Source organism: Somniosus microcephalus, chromosome 12 (assembly GCF_052327205.1).
Source record: "Somniosus microcephalus isolate GS21.2 chromosome 12, FLI_Smic_1.0, whole genome shotgun sequence".
Taxonomy (NCBI): Eukaryota; Metazoa; Chordata; class Chondrichthyes; order Squaliformes; family Somniosidae; genus Somniosus; species Somniosus microcephalus.
The window spans coordinates 208,038,329-208,056,424 of NC_140998.1; the positions used below are offsets into that span (position 1 = coordinate 208,038,329).

At 55.7% G+C, this 18,096-nt stretch overlaps 1 protein-coding gene across 1 annotated transcript in view; it reads right to left on the reverse strand.

Moving 5' to 3' along the window:
- Positions 1-8,285: 8,285 nt before the first annotated feature.
- The window catches only part of LOC147109977 (E3 ubiquitin-protein ligase CBL-like), a 21,405-nt gene continuing 11,594 nt past the window's right edge, over positions 8,286-18,096 (reverse strand). Inside the window, exons 4-5 of the mRNA XM_086002447.1 lie at positions 16,064-16,128; positions 8,286-10,739 (exon numbers count right to left, since the gene is read on the reverse strand). Of these exons, the coding sequence (XP_085858573.1) occupies positions 10,555-10,739; positions 16,064-16,128 (250 nt within the window). The 3' untranslated portion in view covers positions 8,286-10,554. The remainder of the gene's footprint in view (positions 10,740-16,063; positions 16,129-18,096) is intronic.

The window sequence follows — 18,096 nt, forward strand, 5'->3', positions numbered from 1 at the left end:
AATGGCTTAGCCCTTATCCTTAGACTGTGACCCCTGGTTCTGGACTCCCCCGCCACCGGGAACATCCTTCCTGCATCTAGTCTGTCTAGTCCTGTTAGAATTTTATAAAACGCTACAGAAATGCAGGTTCTCTCGTTCCTCTTGCAAACAAATCTGAGCATTGACTTATTCCAAGTTCCTGGTTGGTCTCATTTTGCTCAGCCCCTGCACAGTAGGCCTCAGGCTTTGAAATCCGGGCGCTCAGTGAAAGGAAAAAGACGGTTAGAATCCCCACATGTGGCAGCGTTGATGGTGATTTAATAAATCCATCCCTTGCTCTCTCTGGTTTGCGCCGTCGTATTGGGGAAATTAAATAACAAAAGCCTCAATAAAACGATGGATTTCCTCAGCAGACAGGGAACCGCAAGCCGCCACTGCCCCCTGTCGCTAGTGTCTGGTACTGCAGGCAAGAGGAGCGAGGACCCCAAATATCGAGTTGCTCCTTTTTATTTAACCTTCCTCTTTAACCCCCTGCGCTCCCCCCGCAACCCCAGGACCGGCCTCACGGGTGGGTGACTGCGCAGGGCTCCGTGGTAAACAGGGTCTGGCAAGATGGTCGCACCCAGCCCCGTTTGCCCGTCACCCGCTGTTGCTCGCTGACCGACATTGGATGCCGGTTAAATTCTCATCTTTGGTTTCAAATCCCTCCACGGCCTCATCGCCCGCCCGCTCTGTCTCTCTAAACCCCTCCAACCCCCTGAGACCTCTGCGTTCCTCCAATTCCGGCCTCTTGCGCATCCCCCCGATTTCCATCGCTCCGCCATTGGCGGCAGTGCCTTCAGCCGCCTGGGCCCCGAGCTCTGGAATTCCCTCCCTAAACCTCTCCGCCTCTCTCTCCTCCTTTGAGACGCTCCTTAAAACCAACCGTTTTGACCAAGCTTTAGGTCACCTGTCCTAATATCTTCTTATGTGGCTCGGTGTCAAATTGGGGGGGCGGTTTTGCCAGCCCTGGGGAGGTGGGTTCTGGATGCGAGACTGCCAGGAAAATGGCAGAATTTGAGGGCGGGTGCCCAACCCGCTGCCATACCACCTTGCCAGGAGGTGGGTAGCTTGTTAACAGGTAGTTAACAGGCAGAAAATAGGATTATCCCTATTTTACCCACACAAGTGCGGGCACACCGAAGGCTCCGAACCCTGCCAGGGACACCGAGGTGAGTAGTGGGTCTGCGGGGGTCGGAGGGGGTGCAAAAGTGTGCTGTGGAGGTGAGTGATGGGTGCAAGTGTGGAGAGGTGAGTATCTGAGGTAAGTGCAAAGTGTTAGAAAGAGTGCACTTACCTTTGTTTCGTCCTGCAGGCTTCAGTCAGTGGGGATGCGGAGAGTCTCAGATTCCGCGGCAGAGGTGACAGATGGCCGCTGCATTCTCAGATGCAACAACCATCTAATTTCTGTAAAAGAAAGAGGTTTGATGAGGTCTTGAATTCAGGAACTCATCAAACGACAGAGAATGTCCATGTTTGACAGCTTCACAGGGCTGTCAAACGATGACAATTTATCTGTCAAAATTTTTTGACAGAAATGTCATACGCTGACGTGCTCTGTAACCGGCTTCCCCTTAATTGGCCTGCTAAGCCCCGCTGGGCGGGCTTAACAAGGTCAATCAAGGGTAAATAGCGTGGGTTGGCCAGAAATCGATGGAGGCGGGACTAAAACCCGACAAGTGGGAGAATTGAGAAAATCACCCCCGTGTTGTTTGATAATCGCTCCTGTGAAGGGCCTTGGGATGTTTTACTAGGTTAAAGGCGCTATATAAATGCAATCTGTTGCTGTTGTCTTACACCCAGCTCAGGGCTGTTGGGAGTAACGCCCGGGAGAGTCGGGCCGTATTCCGGGTCACGGGGCAACATTAAGGCGCGGGACAAACGCGGGCCGTGCGTTTGACAGCCCTGATCGAGGCCCCACGGCACCTGTAACCTCCCCCCCCTTCACACAGGGAAGATCGTCCACACAGTCTCGCTGCTCTCGAGCCCAGGTCCCAGTGGCGCAAGGTCAAGAGCTCGCCGCCCTGCCCCTCTGTATCTTGGGCTTTGATTGGAGACTCAAGCACAGGTCCCAGACACGGCGGGGTGATGTGTAACCCACCGCATTAGCCAAGCTCCCAAGGTCAAGAGGAAAGCCTCTGTCTACAGTGGAGTTACTTTTTTATTCGTTTTTATGGGATGTAGGGTCACTGGTAAAGCCAGCATTTATTGCCCATCCCTAATTGCCCCTTGAGAAGGCGGCGGTGAGCCGTCTTCTTGAACCGCTGCAGTCCGTGTGGTGAAGGTACTCCCACAGTGCTGTTAGGGAGGGAGTTCCAGGATTTTGACCCAGCGACGATGAAGGAACGGCCGATATATTTCCAAGTCAGGGTGGTGTGTGACTTGGAGGGGAACTTGGAGGTGGTGGTGTTCCCATGCGCCTGCTGCCCTTGTCCTTCTAGGTGGAAGAGGTCGCGGGTTTGGGAGGTGTTGTCGAAGAAGCCTTGCCGAGTTGCTGCAGTGCATCTTGTAGATGGTACACACTGCAGCCATGGTGCGCCGGTGGTGGAGGGAGTGAATGTTTAAGGTGTGGATGGGGTGCCAATCAAGCGGGCTGCTTTGTCCTGGATGATGGAGTTTCTTGAGTGTTGTTGGAGCTGCACTCATCCAGGCAAGTGGAGAGTATTCCATCACACTCCTTACTTGTGCCTTGTAGATGGTGGAAAGGCTTTGGGGAGTCAGGAGGTGAGACATTCGCCGCAGAATACCCAGCCTCTGACCTGCTCTTGTTGCCACAGTATTTATGAGGCTGGTCCAGTTATGTTTCTGGTCAATGGTGACCCCCAGGATGTTGATGGTGGGGGATTCGGCGATTGAATGTCAAAGGGAGGTGGTTAGACTCTTGCTTGTTGGAGATAGTCATTGCCTGGCACTTGTGTGGCGCAAATGTTACCTGCCACTTATCAGCCCAAGCCTGAACGTCGTCCACATCTTGTTGCATGCGGGCACGGACTGCTTCATTTTCTGAGGAGTTGCGAATGGCACTGAACACTGTGCAGTCATCAGTGGACATCCCCATTTCTGACCTTATGTTGGGGGGGAAGGTCATTGATGAAGCAGCTGAAGATGGTTGGGCCTCGGACACTGCCCTAAGGAACTCCTGCAGCGATGTCCTGGGGCTGTGATGATTGACCTTCAACCACCACAACCATCTTCCTTTGTGCGAGGTATGACTCCAGCCAGTGGAGAGTTTCCCCCCGATACCCAATTACTTCAGTTTTACTCGGGCTCCTTGATGTCACACTCGGTCAAATGCTGCCTTGATGTCAAGGGCAGTCACTCTCACCTCACCTCTGGAATTCAGCTCCTTTGTCCATGTTTGGACCAAGGCTGCAATGAGGTCGGGAGCCGAGTGGTCCTGGCAGAACCCAAACTGGGCATCAGTGAGCAGGTTACTGGTGAGTAAGTGCCCCAAGGTTCAGTACTAGGGACACGGCTGGTCTTGATATACATTCAGAGCTTGGGCTTGGGGGTACAGGGCACAATATCGAAATTTGCAGATGACACTAAACTTGGAAGTGTAGTAAACAGTGAGGAGGATAGAGACAGACTTCAAGAGGACACAGACAGGATGGTGGAATGGGCGGACACATGGCAGATGAAATTCAACACAAAGAAGTATGAGGTGATACATTTGGTAGGAAGAATGAGGAGAGACACAACAGACTAAATGATACAATTTTAAAGGGGGTGCAAGAAGGTCGTGGGTTCAAGTCCCACTCCAGAGACCTGAGTACAAAAATCCAGGCTGACACTCCCAGTGCAGTACTGAAGGAGTGCTGCACTGTCAGCGGGGCTGTACTGAGGGAGCGTCGCACTGTCGGAGGGGCTGTACTGAGGGAGCGCCACACTGTCGGAGGGGCAGTACTGAGGGAGCGCCGCACTGTCAGAGGGGCAGTACAGAGGGAGCGCCGCACTGTCGGAGGGGCAGTACTGAGGGAGCGCCGCACTGTCGGAGGGCAGTACTGAGGGAGCACCGCACTGTCGGAGGGTCAGCACTGAGGGAGCGCTGCACTGTCGGAGGGGCAGTACTGAAGGAGCACTGCACTGTCGGAGGGGCAGTACTGAAGGAGCACTGCACTGTCGGAGGGGCAGTACGGAGGGAGCGCTGCAATGTCAGAGGGGCAGTATTGAGGGAGTGCTGCACTGTCGGAGGGGCTGTACTGAGGGAGCGCCGCACTGTCGGAGGGGCAGTACTGAGGGAGCGTTGCACTGTCAGAGGGGCAGTACTGAGGGAGCGCCGCACTGTCGGAGGGGCAGTACTGAGGGAGCGCTGCACTGTCAGAGGGGCAGTACTGAGTGAGCGCCGCACTGTCGGAGTGGCAGTACTGAGGGAGCGCTGCACTGTCGGAGGTGCAGTACTGAGGGAGCGCTGCACTGTCGGAGGGGCAGTACTGAGGGAGTGCTGCACTGTCGGAGGGGCAGTACTGAGGGAGTGCTGCACTGTCGGAGGGGCAGTACTGAGGGAGTGCTGCACTGTTAGAGGGGCAGTACTGAGGGAGCACCGCACTGTTGGAGGGGCAGTACTGAGGGAGCACCGCACTGTCAGAGGGGCAGTACTGAGGGAGCGCCGCACTGTCGGAGGGGCAGTACTGAGGGAGCGCCGCACTGTCGGAGGGACAGTACTGAGGGAGCGCCGCACTGTCGGACGGGCAGTACTGAGGGAGTGCTGCACTGTCGGAGGGGCATTACTGAGGGAGTGCTGCACTGTCGGAGGGGCTGTACTGAGGGAGCACCGCACTGTCGGAGGGGCTGTCCTGAGGGAGCACTGCACTGTCAGAGGGGCAGTACTGAGGGAGCGCCGCACTGTCGGAGGGGCAGTACTGATGGAGCGCCGCACTGTCGGAGGGGCAGTACTGAGGGAGCGCTGCACTGTCGGAGGGGCAGTACTGAGGGAGCGCTGCACTGTCGGAGGGGCAGTACTGAAGGAGCACTGCACTGTTGGAGGGGCAGTACTGAAGGAGCACTGCACTGTCGGAGGGGCAGTACTGAGGGAGCGCTGCACTGTCGGAGGGTCAGTACTGAGGGAGTGCTGCACTGTCGGAGGGGCAGTACTGAGGGAGTGCTGCACTGTCAGAGGGGCTGTACTGAGGGAGTGCCGCACTGTCGGAGGGGCAGTACTGAGGGAGCGCCGCACTGTCAGAGGGGCAGTACTGAGGGAGCGCCGCACTGTCGGAGGGGCTGTACTGAGGGAGCGCCGCACTGTCGGAGGGGCAGTACTGAGGGAGCGCCGCACTGTCGGAGGGGCAGTACTGAGGGAGCGCCGCACTGTCGGAGGGGCAGTACTGAGGGAGCGCCGCACTGTCGGAGGGGCAGTACTGAGGGAGCGCCGCACTGTCGGAGGGGCAGTACTGGAGGAGCACGGCACTGTCAGAGGGGCAGTACTGAGGGAGCGCCGCACTGTCGGAGGGGCAGTACTGAGGGAGCGCCGCACTGTCGGAGGGGCAGTACTGAGGGAGCGCCGCACTGTCAGATGGGCAGTACTGAGGGAGCGCCGCTCTGTTGGAGGGGCAGTACTGAGGGAGCGCCACACTGTCGGAGGGGCAGTACTGAGGGAGCGCCGCACTGTCGGAGGGGCAGTACTGAGGGAGCGCCGCACTGTCGGAGGGGCAGTACTGAGGGAGCGCCGCACTGTCGGAGGGGCAGTACTGGAGGAGCACGGCACTGTCAGAGGGGCAGTACTGAGGGAGCGCCGCACTGTCGGAGGGGCAGTACTGAGGGAGCGCCGCACTGTCGGAGGGGCAGTACTGAGGGAGCGCCGCACTGTCGGAGGGACAGTACTGAGGGAGCTCCGCTCTGTCGGAGGGGCAGTACTGAGGGAGCGCCGCACTGTCCGAGGGGCAGTACTGAGGGAGCGCTGCACTGTCGGAGGGGCAGTACTGAGGGAGCGCCGTACTGTCCGAGGGGCAGTACTGAGGGTGCGCCGCACTGTCGGAGGGACAGTACTGAGGGAGCGCCGCACTGTCGGAGGGGCAGTACTGAGGGTGCGCCGCACTGTCGGAGGGGCAGTACTGAGGGAGCGCCGCACTGTCGGAGGGGCAGTACTGAAGGAGCGCCACACTGTCGGAGGGGCAGCACTGAGGGAGCGCCGCAATGTCGGAGGGGCAGTACTGAGGGAGCGCCGCACTGTCGGAGGTGACGTCTTTCAGATGAGACGTTAAACCGAGGCCCCGTCTGCTCTCTCAGGTCGACGTTAAAGATCCCACGGCCACTATTGGAAGAAGAGCAGGGGGGAGTTCTCCCCGGTGTCCTGGGGCCAATATTTATCCCTCAACCAACATCACTAAAACAGATGAGCTGGTCATTATCACATTGCTGTTTGTGGGAGCTTGCTGTGCGCAAATTGGCTGCCGCGTTTCCTACATTACAACAGTGACCACACTTCAAAAAGTACTTCATTGGCTGTGAAGCACTTTGAGAAGCCCTGAGGTGGTGAAAGGCGCTATATAAATGCAAGGCTTTCTTTTTTCTTTTTCTTTTCAAAGCTTTGAAGTTGGTAGAACAGGTTAACAAAAGCAGCTGGGGTCCTGGGCTTTATAAATAGAGTCACGGAGTACAAAGGCAGGAAGTTGTGCCGAACCTTTATAAAACACTGGTTGGGTCCCAGCTGGAGTATTGTGTCCAATTCTGGGCCACCACACTTTAGGAAGGATGTGAAGGCTTTGGAGATGGATTACACAGGATATCCGGACCACAAACAGGCCATTCCGGCTCCACTCGAACCTGCTCCCGCCTTTCCTCCTCGCAATCTATCAGCATATTCCTCTATATAAGAGTATAAGAGTAAGGAAGTCTTGCTACAATTGTACAGGGCCTTGGTGAGACCACACCTGGAGTACCGTGCACAGTTTTGGTCTCCTGATCTGAGGAACAATAGACTTGCCTTGGAGGCGGTGCAAGAAAAGTTCACTAGATTGATTCCTGGGATGAGAGGGCTGTCCTATGAGGAGAGATTGTGTAGAATGGGCCTTTGCTCGCTGGAGTTTAGAAGAATGAGAGGTGATCTCATTGAAACATACAAGATTCTGAGGGGGATTGACAGGGTCGATGCTGAGAGGTTGTTTCCCCCTGGCTGGAGCGTCTCGAACCAGGGGTCACAGTCTCAGAATAAGGGGTCGGCCATTTAGGACTGAGATGAGGAGGAATTTCTTCACTCAGAGGGTGGTGAATCTTTGGAATTCTCGACCCCAGAGGGCTGTGGAGGCTCAGTCGTTGAGTATATTCAAGACAGAGAGCGATAGATTTTTGAATATTAAGGGAATCAAGGGAGATGGGGATCGGGCAGGAAAGTAGAGTTGAGGTCGAAGATCAGCCATGATCTCATTGAATGGTGGAGCAGGCTCGAGGGGCCGAATGGCCGACTCCTGTTCTTACTTCTTATTCCCGACTCCCTCCTGTGCTTATCTAACCGCCGCTTAAACCCATCTTTACTATTCGCTTCAACCACTCCCTGTGGTAGCGAGTTCCCCATTCTCACCACTCTCTGGGTAAAGAAGTTTCTCCTGAATTCCCGATTGGATTTCTTGCTGACTATCTTCTATTGATGGCCTCTAGTTATGCTCTTCCCCACAAGTGGAAACATTCTCTCTGTATCCACTCTATCAAAACCTTTCACAATTTTAAAGACCTCTATTAGGTCACCCCTCGGCCTTCTCTTTTCAAAAGAGACCCAGCCAGGGTACAGAAAAGATTTACTAGAACAATTCCAGGGATGAGGGACTTCAGTTACGTGGATAGACTGGAGAGGCTGGGGTTGTTCTCCTTGGAGCAGAGAAGGTCGAGAGGAGATTTGATGGAGGTGTTCAAAATCATGAGGGGTCTGGACAGAGTAGAGAGAGAAACTGTTCCCATTGGCGGGAGGGTCGAGAACCAGAGGACACAGATTTAAAGTGATTGGCAGAAGAACCAAAGGCGACGTGAGGAAAAACTGTTTTACGCAGCGAGTGGTCAGGATCTGGAATACGCTGCCTGACAGGGTGGTGGAGGCAGACTCAAGTGTGGCTTTCAAAAGGGAATTGGATAAGTACTCGATGGAGAAAAGATTGCAGGGCTGTGGGGAAAGGGCGAGGGAGTGGGACTAACTGGACTGCTCTTCGAAAGAGCCGGTGTAGACTCGATGGGCCGAATGGCCTCCTTCGGCACTGTGTTATTCTATGATTCTGTGATACCCTGGATGGGAAGCCCAACAGGGCTTCAACAGGGGAGAACTTCAGAAAAGAATGACACCGTTCAAAGGACAGAATATTGTTTAATGGAGAATGAAGAATAAATGTTACTCCGACAGTGCACACACGGCTCCATCACCAGGACATCGTTGACACGACACAGCAATCGCACCAGAACAGGTTTATTTACAGCCACGCATTCCGCCCAATCTCAAAGTATCTCGAGGACTGAGTTTCCCGGGCCCTCGTAGTGGGGAGGACCCTCGGTAGTGAGTGTGGTGTGGGGGCTGGGGCGGAAACCTCACTTACCCACCTACGGGGAGGTGGAACCACACTGAAAAATAAATTAAGGTGAACCCGAGCTATTTACAAAGCAACTGAGATCGCCCAGCCCTGGGGACATCCTGGGCACAGCAACTGCCCCGTGGCACAAGGTGTCGGCACATTCTCCTCTCCATCTCCAGGCCCATAAATGCACAAGCACGCTCACACTCACTCACTCACACTCACACACTCTCACACTGCCTCACACACTCTCACACTCACACACACTCACACACTGACACTCACACTCACACACACTCACACTCACTCTCTCACACACTGGCACTCACACTCACACACACTCACACTCACTCTCTCACACTGTCTCACACACACTCTCACACACACTGACACGCACACTCACACACACTCACACTCACTCTCTCACACTGACACACACTCACACACTCTGACACTCTCTCACACACTGACACACACACTCTCACATGCACACACACTCTCGCACACACTCTCACACACACTCTCTCACTCACACACACACTCACACACACACACACTCACACACACTCACACACGCACACACTCACACACTCACACACACTCACACTCTCACACACACTCTCTCACACACACACACTCACACACACACACACACACTCACACACACTCACACACTCACTCACACACTCACACACTCACACTCACTCACACACGCACACACACGCACACACTCACACACTCACACACTCACTCACACACTCACACATAAACACATACAATCACATACACACTCACACACACACACTCACACACACACACACTCTCTCACACACTCTCACACACTCTCACACACACTCTCTCACTCACACACAGACTCACACACACTCACACTCTCACACACACTCTCACACACACACACTCTCACACACACACACACACACACACTCACACACACACACGCACACACTCACACTCACACACACTCACACACACACTCACACTCACAAACACACTCACACACACTCTCACACACACACTCACACTCTCACACACACACTCTCACACACAGCACACACTCACACATAAACACACACTCACACACTCACACACACTCACACATACACACACTCACTCACACACTCACACACACACACACTCACACACACACACATACTCACGCTCTCACTCACACACACACACACACACACTCTCACACACACACTCTCACACATAGCACACACTCACACATAAACACACACACTCACTCACACACTCAGACACACACACGCACAAACACACACTCACGCTCTCACTCACACTCTCACACACACACTCTCACACATAGCACACACTCACACATAAACACACACACTCACTCACACACTCACACACACACACATAAACACACACACTCACTCACACACACACACTCACAAATAAACACACACACACACTCACACACAAACACTCACAAATAAACACACACACTCACACACACACTCACTCACACACACTCACACATAAACACACACACTCACTCACACACTCACTCACACACTCACTCACATACTCACACATAAACACACACACTCACTCACACTCACTCAGACACTCACACACACTCACACATAAACACACACACTCACACACACACTCACACTCTCTCACACTGCTCCCAATGAAGGGATGATGGGAGGAGGATGCGCAAGAGGGGAGAATTAGAGGAGCTCAGACACCTCGGGGAGGTTGTGGGGCTGGAGGAGATTACACAGATAGGGAGAGGGGGACGAGGAGGCCAGGGAGGGATTTGAACACAAGGAGGAGAATTTTAAAATCGAGGCGATGCCGGACTGGGAGCCACCAATCCGACAGGAGAGAGCAGATGCATAGTGAGACCTCCCAGGCTGATCGAGCCAATCCATGTGCCTCCATCCAATCCTTTCTGGTCAAAGCAGCGGGTGACACACGGGGTCATGGAGGGGGCGAGAACGTCGGGCTCACTTCCAAACCCCCCCTCCCCCTCCACCCCCAGCCTCTGCCTCCGCCGTCAGGTAAGGTGTGTCGGGGTCGAAGAGGAGATGAACTCCCGCAGGATGGTGCGTGCGATCTCCAGGTCGTTGCGAGCGATGCCCAACGCCTTGCGGACATCAGGCAGCAGGTAGCCTTCACGGAGCAGCGTCGTCAGAGCGACCGGATCGCTGGCCGGCTGGACCGGGGGGTGCGGACGGTAATCTGTGGGCAGAATGAGACAGAACTTTACAGCACAGAAACAGGCCGTTCAACACCAGCCTCCTCCCACCCCTCTTCATCTCACCCCGTCAACACCAGCCTCCTCCCACCCCTCTTCATCTCACCCCGTCAACACCAGCCTCCTCCCACCCCTCTTCATCTCACCCCATCAACACCAGCCTCCTCCCACCCCTCTTCATCTCACCCCATCAACACCAGACTCCTCCCACCCCTCTTCATCTCACCCCATCAACACCAGCCTGCTCCCACCCCTCTTCATCTCACCCCATCAACACCAGCCTCCTCCCACCCCTCTTCATCTCACCCCATCAACACTAGCCTCCTCCCACCCCTCTTCATCTCACCCCGTCAACACCAGCCTCCTCCCACCCCTCTTCATCTCACCCCGTCAACACCAGCCTCCTCCCACCCCTCTTCATCTCACCCCATCAACACCAGCCTCCTCCCACCCCTCTTCATCTCACCCCATCATCACCAGACTCCTCCCACCCCTCTTCATCTCACCCCATCAACACCAGCCTGCTCCCACCCCTCTTCATCTCACCCCATCAACACCAGCCTCCTCCCACCCCTCTTCATCTCACCCCATCAACACCAGCCTCCTCCCACCCCTCTTCATCTCACCCCATCAACACCAGACTCCTCCCACCCCACTTCATCTCACCCCATCAACACCAGCCTCCTCCCACCTCTCTTCATCTCACCCCATCAACACCAGCCTCCTCTCACCCCTCTTCATCTCACCCCACCAACACAAGCCTCGACCCACCCCTCTTCATCTCACCTCGTCAACACCAGCCTCCTCCCACTGCTCTTCATCTCACCCCGTCAACACCAGCCTCCTCCCACCCCTCTTCAATTCACCCCATCAACACCAGCCTCCTCCCACCCCTCTTCAACTCACCTCATCAACACCAGCTTCCTCCCACCCCTCTTCATCTCACCCCATCAACACCAGCCTCCTCCCACCCATCTTCATCTCAACCCATCAATACCAGCCTCCTCCCACCCTTCTTCATCTCAGCCCATCAACACCAGCCTCCTTCCACCCCTCTTCATCTCACCCCATCAACACCAGCCTCCTCCCACCCCTCTTCATCTCACCCCATCAACACCAGCCTCCTCCCACCCCTCTTCATCTCACCCCATCAACACCAGCCTCCTCCCACCCCTCTTCATCTCACCCCATCAACACCAGCCTCCTCCCACCCCTCTTCAACTCACCCCATCAACACCAGCCTCCTCCCACCCCTCTTCATCTCAACCCATCAACACCAGCCTCCTCCCATCCCTCTTCATCTCACCCCATCAACACCAGCCTCCTCCCACCCCTCTTCATCTCACCCCATCAACACCAGCCTCCTCCCACCCCTCTTCATCTCACCCCATCCACACCAGCCTCCTCCCACCACTTTTCATCTCACTCTATCAACACCAGCCTCCTCCCACCCCTCTTCATCTCACCCCATCAACACCAGCCTCCTCCCACCCCTCTTCATGTCACCCCGTCAACACCAGCCTCCTCCCACCCCTCTTCATCTCACCACATCAACGCTAGCATCCTCCCACCGCTCTTCATCTCACCCCATCCACAACAGCCTTCTCCCACCCCTCTTCATCTCACCCCATCAACACCAGCCTCCTCCCACCCCTCTTCATCTCACCCCATCAAAACAATCCTCCTCCCACCCCTCTTCATCTCACCCCATCAATGCCAGCCTCCTCCGACCCCTCTTCATCTCACCCCATCACCACCAGCCTCCTCCCACCCCTCTACATCTCACCCCATCAACACCAGCCTCCTCCCACCCCTCTTCATCTCATCCCTCAACACCAGCCTCCTCCCACCCCTCTTCATCTCACCCCATCAACACCAGCCTCCTCCCACCCCTCTTCAACTCACCACGTCAACACCAGCCTCCTCCCACCCCTCTTCATCTCACCCCATCAACACCAGCCTCCTCCCACCCCTCTTCATCTCACCCCATCAACACCAGCCTCCTCCCACCCCTCTTCATCTCACCCCATCAACACCAGCCTCCTCCCACCCCTCTTCATCTCACCCCATCCACACCAGCCTCCTCCCACCCCTTTTCATCTCAGCCCATCAACACCAGCCTCCTCCCACCCCTCTTCATCTCACCCCATCAAATCCAGCCTCCTCCCACCCCTCGTCATCTCACCCCATCACCATATCCTTCTATTCCTTTCTCCCTCATGTGTTTATCGAGCTTCCCCTTAAATCCATCTCTGCTCTTTGCCTCAAAAACTCCCTGTGGTAGCGAGCTCCACATTCTGGCAGGAATGACGTATGAGGAGAGATTGGCTCGATTGGGCTTATACTCGCTGGAATTTAGAAGAATGAGAGGGGATCTCATTGAAACTTATATAATTCTAACAGGACTAGACAAACTAGATGCAGGAAGGATGTTCCCGATGGTCAGGGAGTCCAGAAGCAGGGGTCACAGTCTAAGGATAAGGGGTAAGCAATTTAGGACAGAGATGAGAAGGAATTTCTTCACCCAGAGAGTGGTGAACCTATGGAACTCTCTACCACAGAATGTAAGAAGTCACACAACACCAGGTTATAGTCCAACAGCTTTATTTGAAATCACAAGCTTTCGGAGCGCTGCTCCTTCTTCAGGTGAAGTGGAGAAATGCATAAAGACACAGCTTATATAGTCAGAGGATCATGTCAGATGTTTACAGGTAACCTTTCCAACTGCCATTTATCACACCTCGGCAGAGAGATAATCACAGCAGTCAAAGGTGTGAATGATGTCCAAACAGGTCAGTCAGGGAAACATTACATCAAAGAACAATGAGGTGGGGTCACAAGGGGTCAAATATTGCAGATGCTGGGGTCTTACACTGTACACACACAGCCCGAGAATGGCCTCTCCCTGCATCTCCACACCATGTCTACCACAGAAGGCAGTAGAGGCCAATTCATTTAATATATTCAAGAAGGAGTTGGACATATTTCTTAAGGCTAAAGGGATCAAGGGATATGGGGAGAAAGCAGGGACCGGGTACTGAGTTTGGATGATCAGCCATGATCGCATTGAATGGCGGAGCAGGCTCGAGGGGCTGAATGGCCTACTCCTGCTCCTATCTTCTATGTTTCTATGTTTCTCACTACTCTCTGTGTAAAGAAGTTTCTCCTGTATTCCCTATTGGATTTATCAGAGACTATCTTATATTGATGGCCCCTAGTTCTGGTCTCAACCACAAGTGGAAACACCTTCTCTACGTCTACCCTATCGAGCCATAGAATAATAGAATGTATCATCTCGCACTTAACTTTATTGAAAGTAATTTGCCAATTACACCCCCATTCTGCGCGCTTATTAATGCCTTCTTGCAAAAGACAGCCAATCACATGGTAGATTTCCGCAGCCCTCTCGCCACACTTGTCCCGCCCCTCCAGATTCTCAATTGGCTGTGCCGGCGACCCCTGCCCTCCGACCCCTGGCTCGAGCGGGCAGGCTTCATGAGCGAGGCCAGGCATCGAGTGGCAGAAGTCAAGTGGGGTGGGAATCTCTGGAACCCACCCCGACCCTGGCAGGTGGAGTATAACGTGGGAAAGTGCGAGGTTATCCACTTTGGCGGGAAAAATAAAAAAGCAAATGATTATTTAAATGGAGAGAGATTATAAAATGTTACAGTACAGAGGGACCTGGGGGTCCTTGTGCATGAAACACAAAACGTTAGCATGCAGGTACAGCAAGTAATCAGGAAGGGAAATGGAGTGCGAATTACTGCAAGGGGTACGGGGTATCAAAGTAGGGAAGTCCTGCTACAACTGTACAGGGCGCTGGTGAGACCACACCTGGAGTACTGCGTACAGTTTTGGTCTCCTTATTTAAGGAAGGATATACTTGCATTGGAGGTGGTTCAGAGACGATTCACGAGGTTGATTCCTGAGATGAGGGGGTTGACGTATGAGGAAAGGTTGAGCAGGTTGGGCCTATACTCATTGGAGTTTAGAAGAATGAGAGGTGATCTTATTGAAACGTATAAGATTCTGAGGGGGCTCGACAGGGTAGATGCAGAGAGGATGTTTCCCCTTGTGGGGAAATCTAGAACTCGGGGGCACAGTCTCAGAATAAAGGGTCGCCCTTTTAGAACTGAGATGAGGAGGAATTTCTTCTCTCAGAGGGTCGTAAATCTGTGGAATTCTCTGCCCCAGAGAGCCGTGGAATCGGAGTCATTAAATACATTTAAGGTGGAGATAGACGGATTTTTACAAGATAAGGGAGTGAAGGGTTATGGGGAGCGGGCGGGGAAGTGGCTTTGAGCCCAAGATCAGTCGTGATCTTATTGAATGGCGGAGCAGGCTCAAGGGGCCAAGTGGCCTATTCCTGCTCCCTATTACTTATGGTCTGATGACCCTGTGCCCGCCCAATGCCACACACGCACCGCAGTGAGTGGGCGCATGGGAGGGGGGGAGGCATTTTTGGACAGCCCCCCCACCCCGCCATCCCAGGCTGTCAGCTGACAGGGCAACGCCAACATCGAGTGGGCCGGACTGACAGAGCCCAGATCGCACTGCCCGTCCATCGACTGAAGTGTACAACCGGGCCCACGCCTCTCCACGCCAGGACTGCGCTCTCCCTTTCCCCCACTCTCCGCCCCTGGCGTGGCCCGCGGGACTCCGCCGAGGGTCCCGAGCGGCGGGTGGAGCGAGAGAGGCCGAGTGCGGGGAGGCCCAACCTTGGCTGGTGCCCACGCTGCGACTTTCTCGGTGCCCAGTCCTGGCACCATGCTGAGACGCCCACTGAACGCACCCAGACAGCCCGCGGCGCGGGCGCGATGCACCAGGCTGCCCACCAGGATGTGGCCGACCACTGGCACCGCAGAGAGAGAGACTGGCCCACGTTCGCCAACGCTCAGTGTGGGCCCTCAGTAGGTTTTCCAACTCCCGTCTCCCCCCACGGCTGGGATTAGAATGGGTCGGGGGAGGAGCCAGCGTCTCTCAGCCCTTCCCCCGCCTCGCCAGCACCTCTCGGCGCTCCCCCCGCCTCACCAGCATCTTCTGGGCCCTTCCCACGCCCCCCGCCAGCACCTCTCGGCCCTTCCCCCGCCTCGCCAGCGCCTCTCGGCCATTCCCCGCCCGCGTCTCGCAGCCCGTCCCCCACCTCGCCGGCACCTCTTTGGCCCTTCCCCCGCCCCGCCAGCGCCTCTCGGCCCTTCCCCCGCCTCACCAGCACCTCTCGGCCCTTCCCCCGCCCCGACAACGCTGGCATCCAATCCCCCCCCACCCCCGACGTTCCCAGCGCGAGCTGACTGTGGGGCGTACTGACCTGGCGGGTACCTGGGCAGGTGGGACATAGCCAAGTCCAGCCCCAGTCGCTCGCTCTCCGTAAGCCTGTGAACAGCAGGAGACATCTGTTAGAGGGGGAGGGGGAGGTGGTGAGGAGGGGGAGGGGGGAGGGGTGGGGGAGGTGGTGGGGAGGTGGGAGGGGGGCAATTCCAGGAGAGTAAGGGGAGGGGGCGTTAACCTCCCGACACCCGGCCCCTCGCCCCGGGGTGGGAACTGAGGCTAGCTGTCACTGTGGAGCCCTGGGGGCCCCTCGCACCTTCCCCTCTCCCTCGCTTTCCTCTCCTCCCTCTCCCCTCCCCTCTCCTCCCTCCCTCTTCCCCTCTCCTCCCTCACCCTCTCCCTTCTCCTTCCTCCCCGCCCCTCCCTCTCTCTCCTCCTCCCTCCCCCCTCTCCTCTTCCCCTTCTCCTCTCCTCCTTTCCCCTCCCCTCCCTCCCCTCCACTCTCCTCCTTCCCCCTCTCCTCCCTCCCCTCCCCTCTCCCTCCTCCTCCCTTCCCCTCCCACCCCTCTCCCTCCCCCTCTCCCTCCCTCCCCTCCACTCCCCCTCTCCCTCCCTCTTCTCCCCGCTCCCTCCCTCCTATCTCCCTCCACATCCCCTCCCTCCCCTCCCTCCCCTCTCCATCCCTCCCCCTCCCTCCTCTCCGCTCCCCCTCTCCCTCTCCTCCCCTCACTCACGTCCCCCCTCCTTCCTGGGAATGTAAGTTGTGAGGAGGATGCAAAGAGGCTTCAAGGGGATATAGACAGGCTAAGTGAGTGGGCAAGAACATGGCAAATGGAATATAATGTGGATAAAGATGTCTTACTGCAATTATACAGGGCCTTGGTGAGACCACACCTGGAGTATTGTGTACAGTTCTGGTCTCCTTACCTAAGGAAGGATATTCTTGCCATAGAGGGAGTGCAGCGGAGGTTCACCAGACTGGTTCCTGGGATGGGGGGATTGTCCTATAAGGACAAATTCATTAGACTAGGCCGATATTCTCTAGAGTTTTTAAGAATGAGAGGTGATCTCATTGAAACATACAAAATTCTGACAGGGCTTGACAGGGTAGATGCAGGGAGGATGTTTCCCCTGGCTTGGGAGTCTAGAACCAGGGGTCACAGTCTCACAATAAGGGGTCGGTCATTTAGGACTGAGATGAGGAGAAATTTCTTCACTCAGAGGGTGGTGAATCTTTGGAATTCTCTACCCCAGAGGGCTGTGGAGGCTCAGTTGTTCAGTATATTCAAGACAGAGAGCGATAGGTTTTTGAATAATTAGGGAATCAAGGGATATGGGGATAGTGCAGGAAAGTGGAGATGAGGTCGAAGATCAGCCATGATCTTATTGAATGGCGGAGCAGGCTCGAGGGGCCGAATGGCCGACTCCTGCTCCTTATGTTCTTTTGTTCTCCCTACCCCTCCTCCTCTTCCTCCCCCTCTCCCTCTCCTCTTCCTCCCCCTCCCCCCCTCCCTCCTCCTCTCCCTGCTCCTCTCCTTCCCCTCTCCTCCTCTCCCTCTCCCTCCCCCTCTCCCTCCCCTCCTCTCCCTCCCCCTCTCCTCCTCCCCCTCTCCCTCTCCCTCCTCCTCTCCCTCCTCCTCTCCTCCCTCTCCCTCTCCCTCCTCCTCTCCCTCCCCTCTCCTCCTCTCCCTCCCCCTCTCCTCTCCCTCTTCTTCTCCCTCCCCCTCTCTCCTCTCCCTCTCTCCTCTCCCTCCCCTCCTCCTCTCCCTCCCCTCTCCTCCTCCTCCCCTCTCCCCTCCCTCCTCCTCTCCTCCCCTCCTCCTCCTCTCCCTCTCCCTCCCCCTCCCCTCTCCTCCTCACGCCTCTGCTCTCCTCCCTCTCCCCTCCCCCTCTCCCTCCCTCTCTCATCCTCTCCCTTCCCCCCCTGTCTCTCGCCCAGGAGACAACACGTCATAGGGGACGGTAACATTCTCTTTCCCCGATTTTCTCTATTTTAATTAGCCAAAGGCCCGTTTGACTGAGAGCCCTGAACCATCCAATCGGATAACAGAGACTCCACTGCCTTTCCGATTG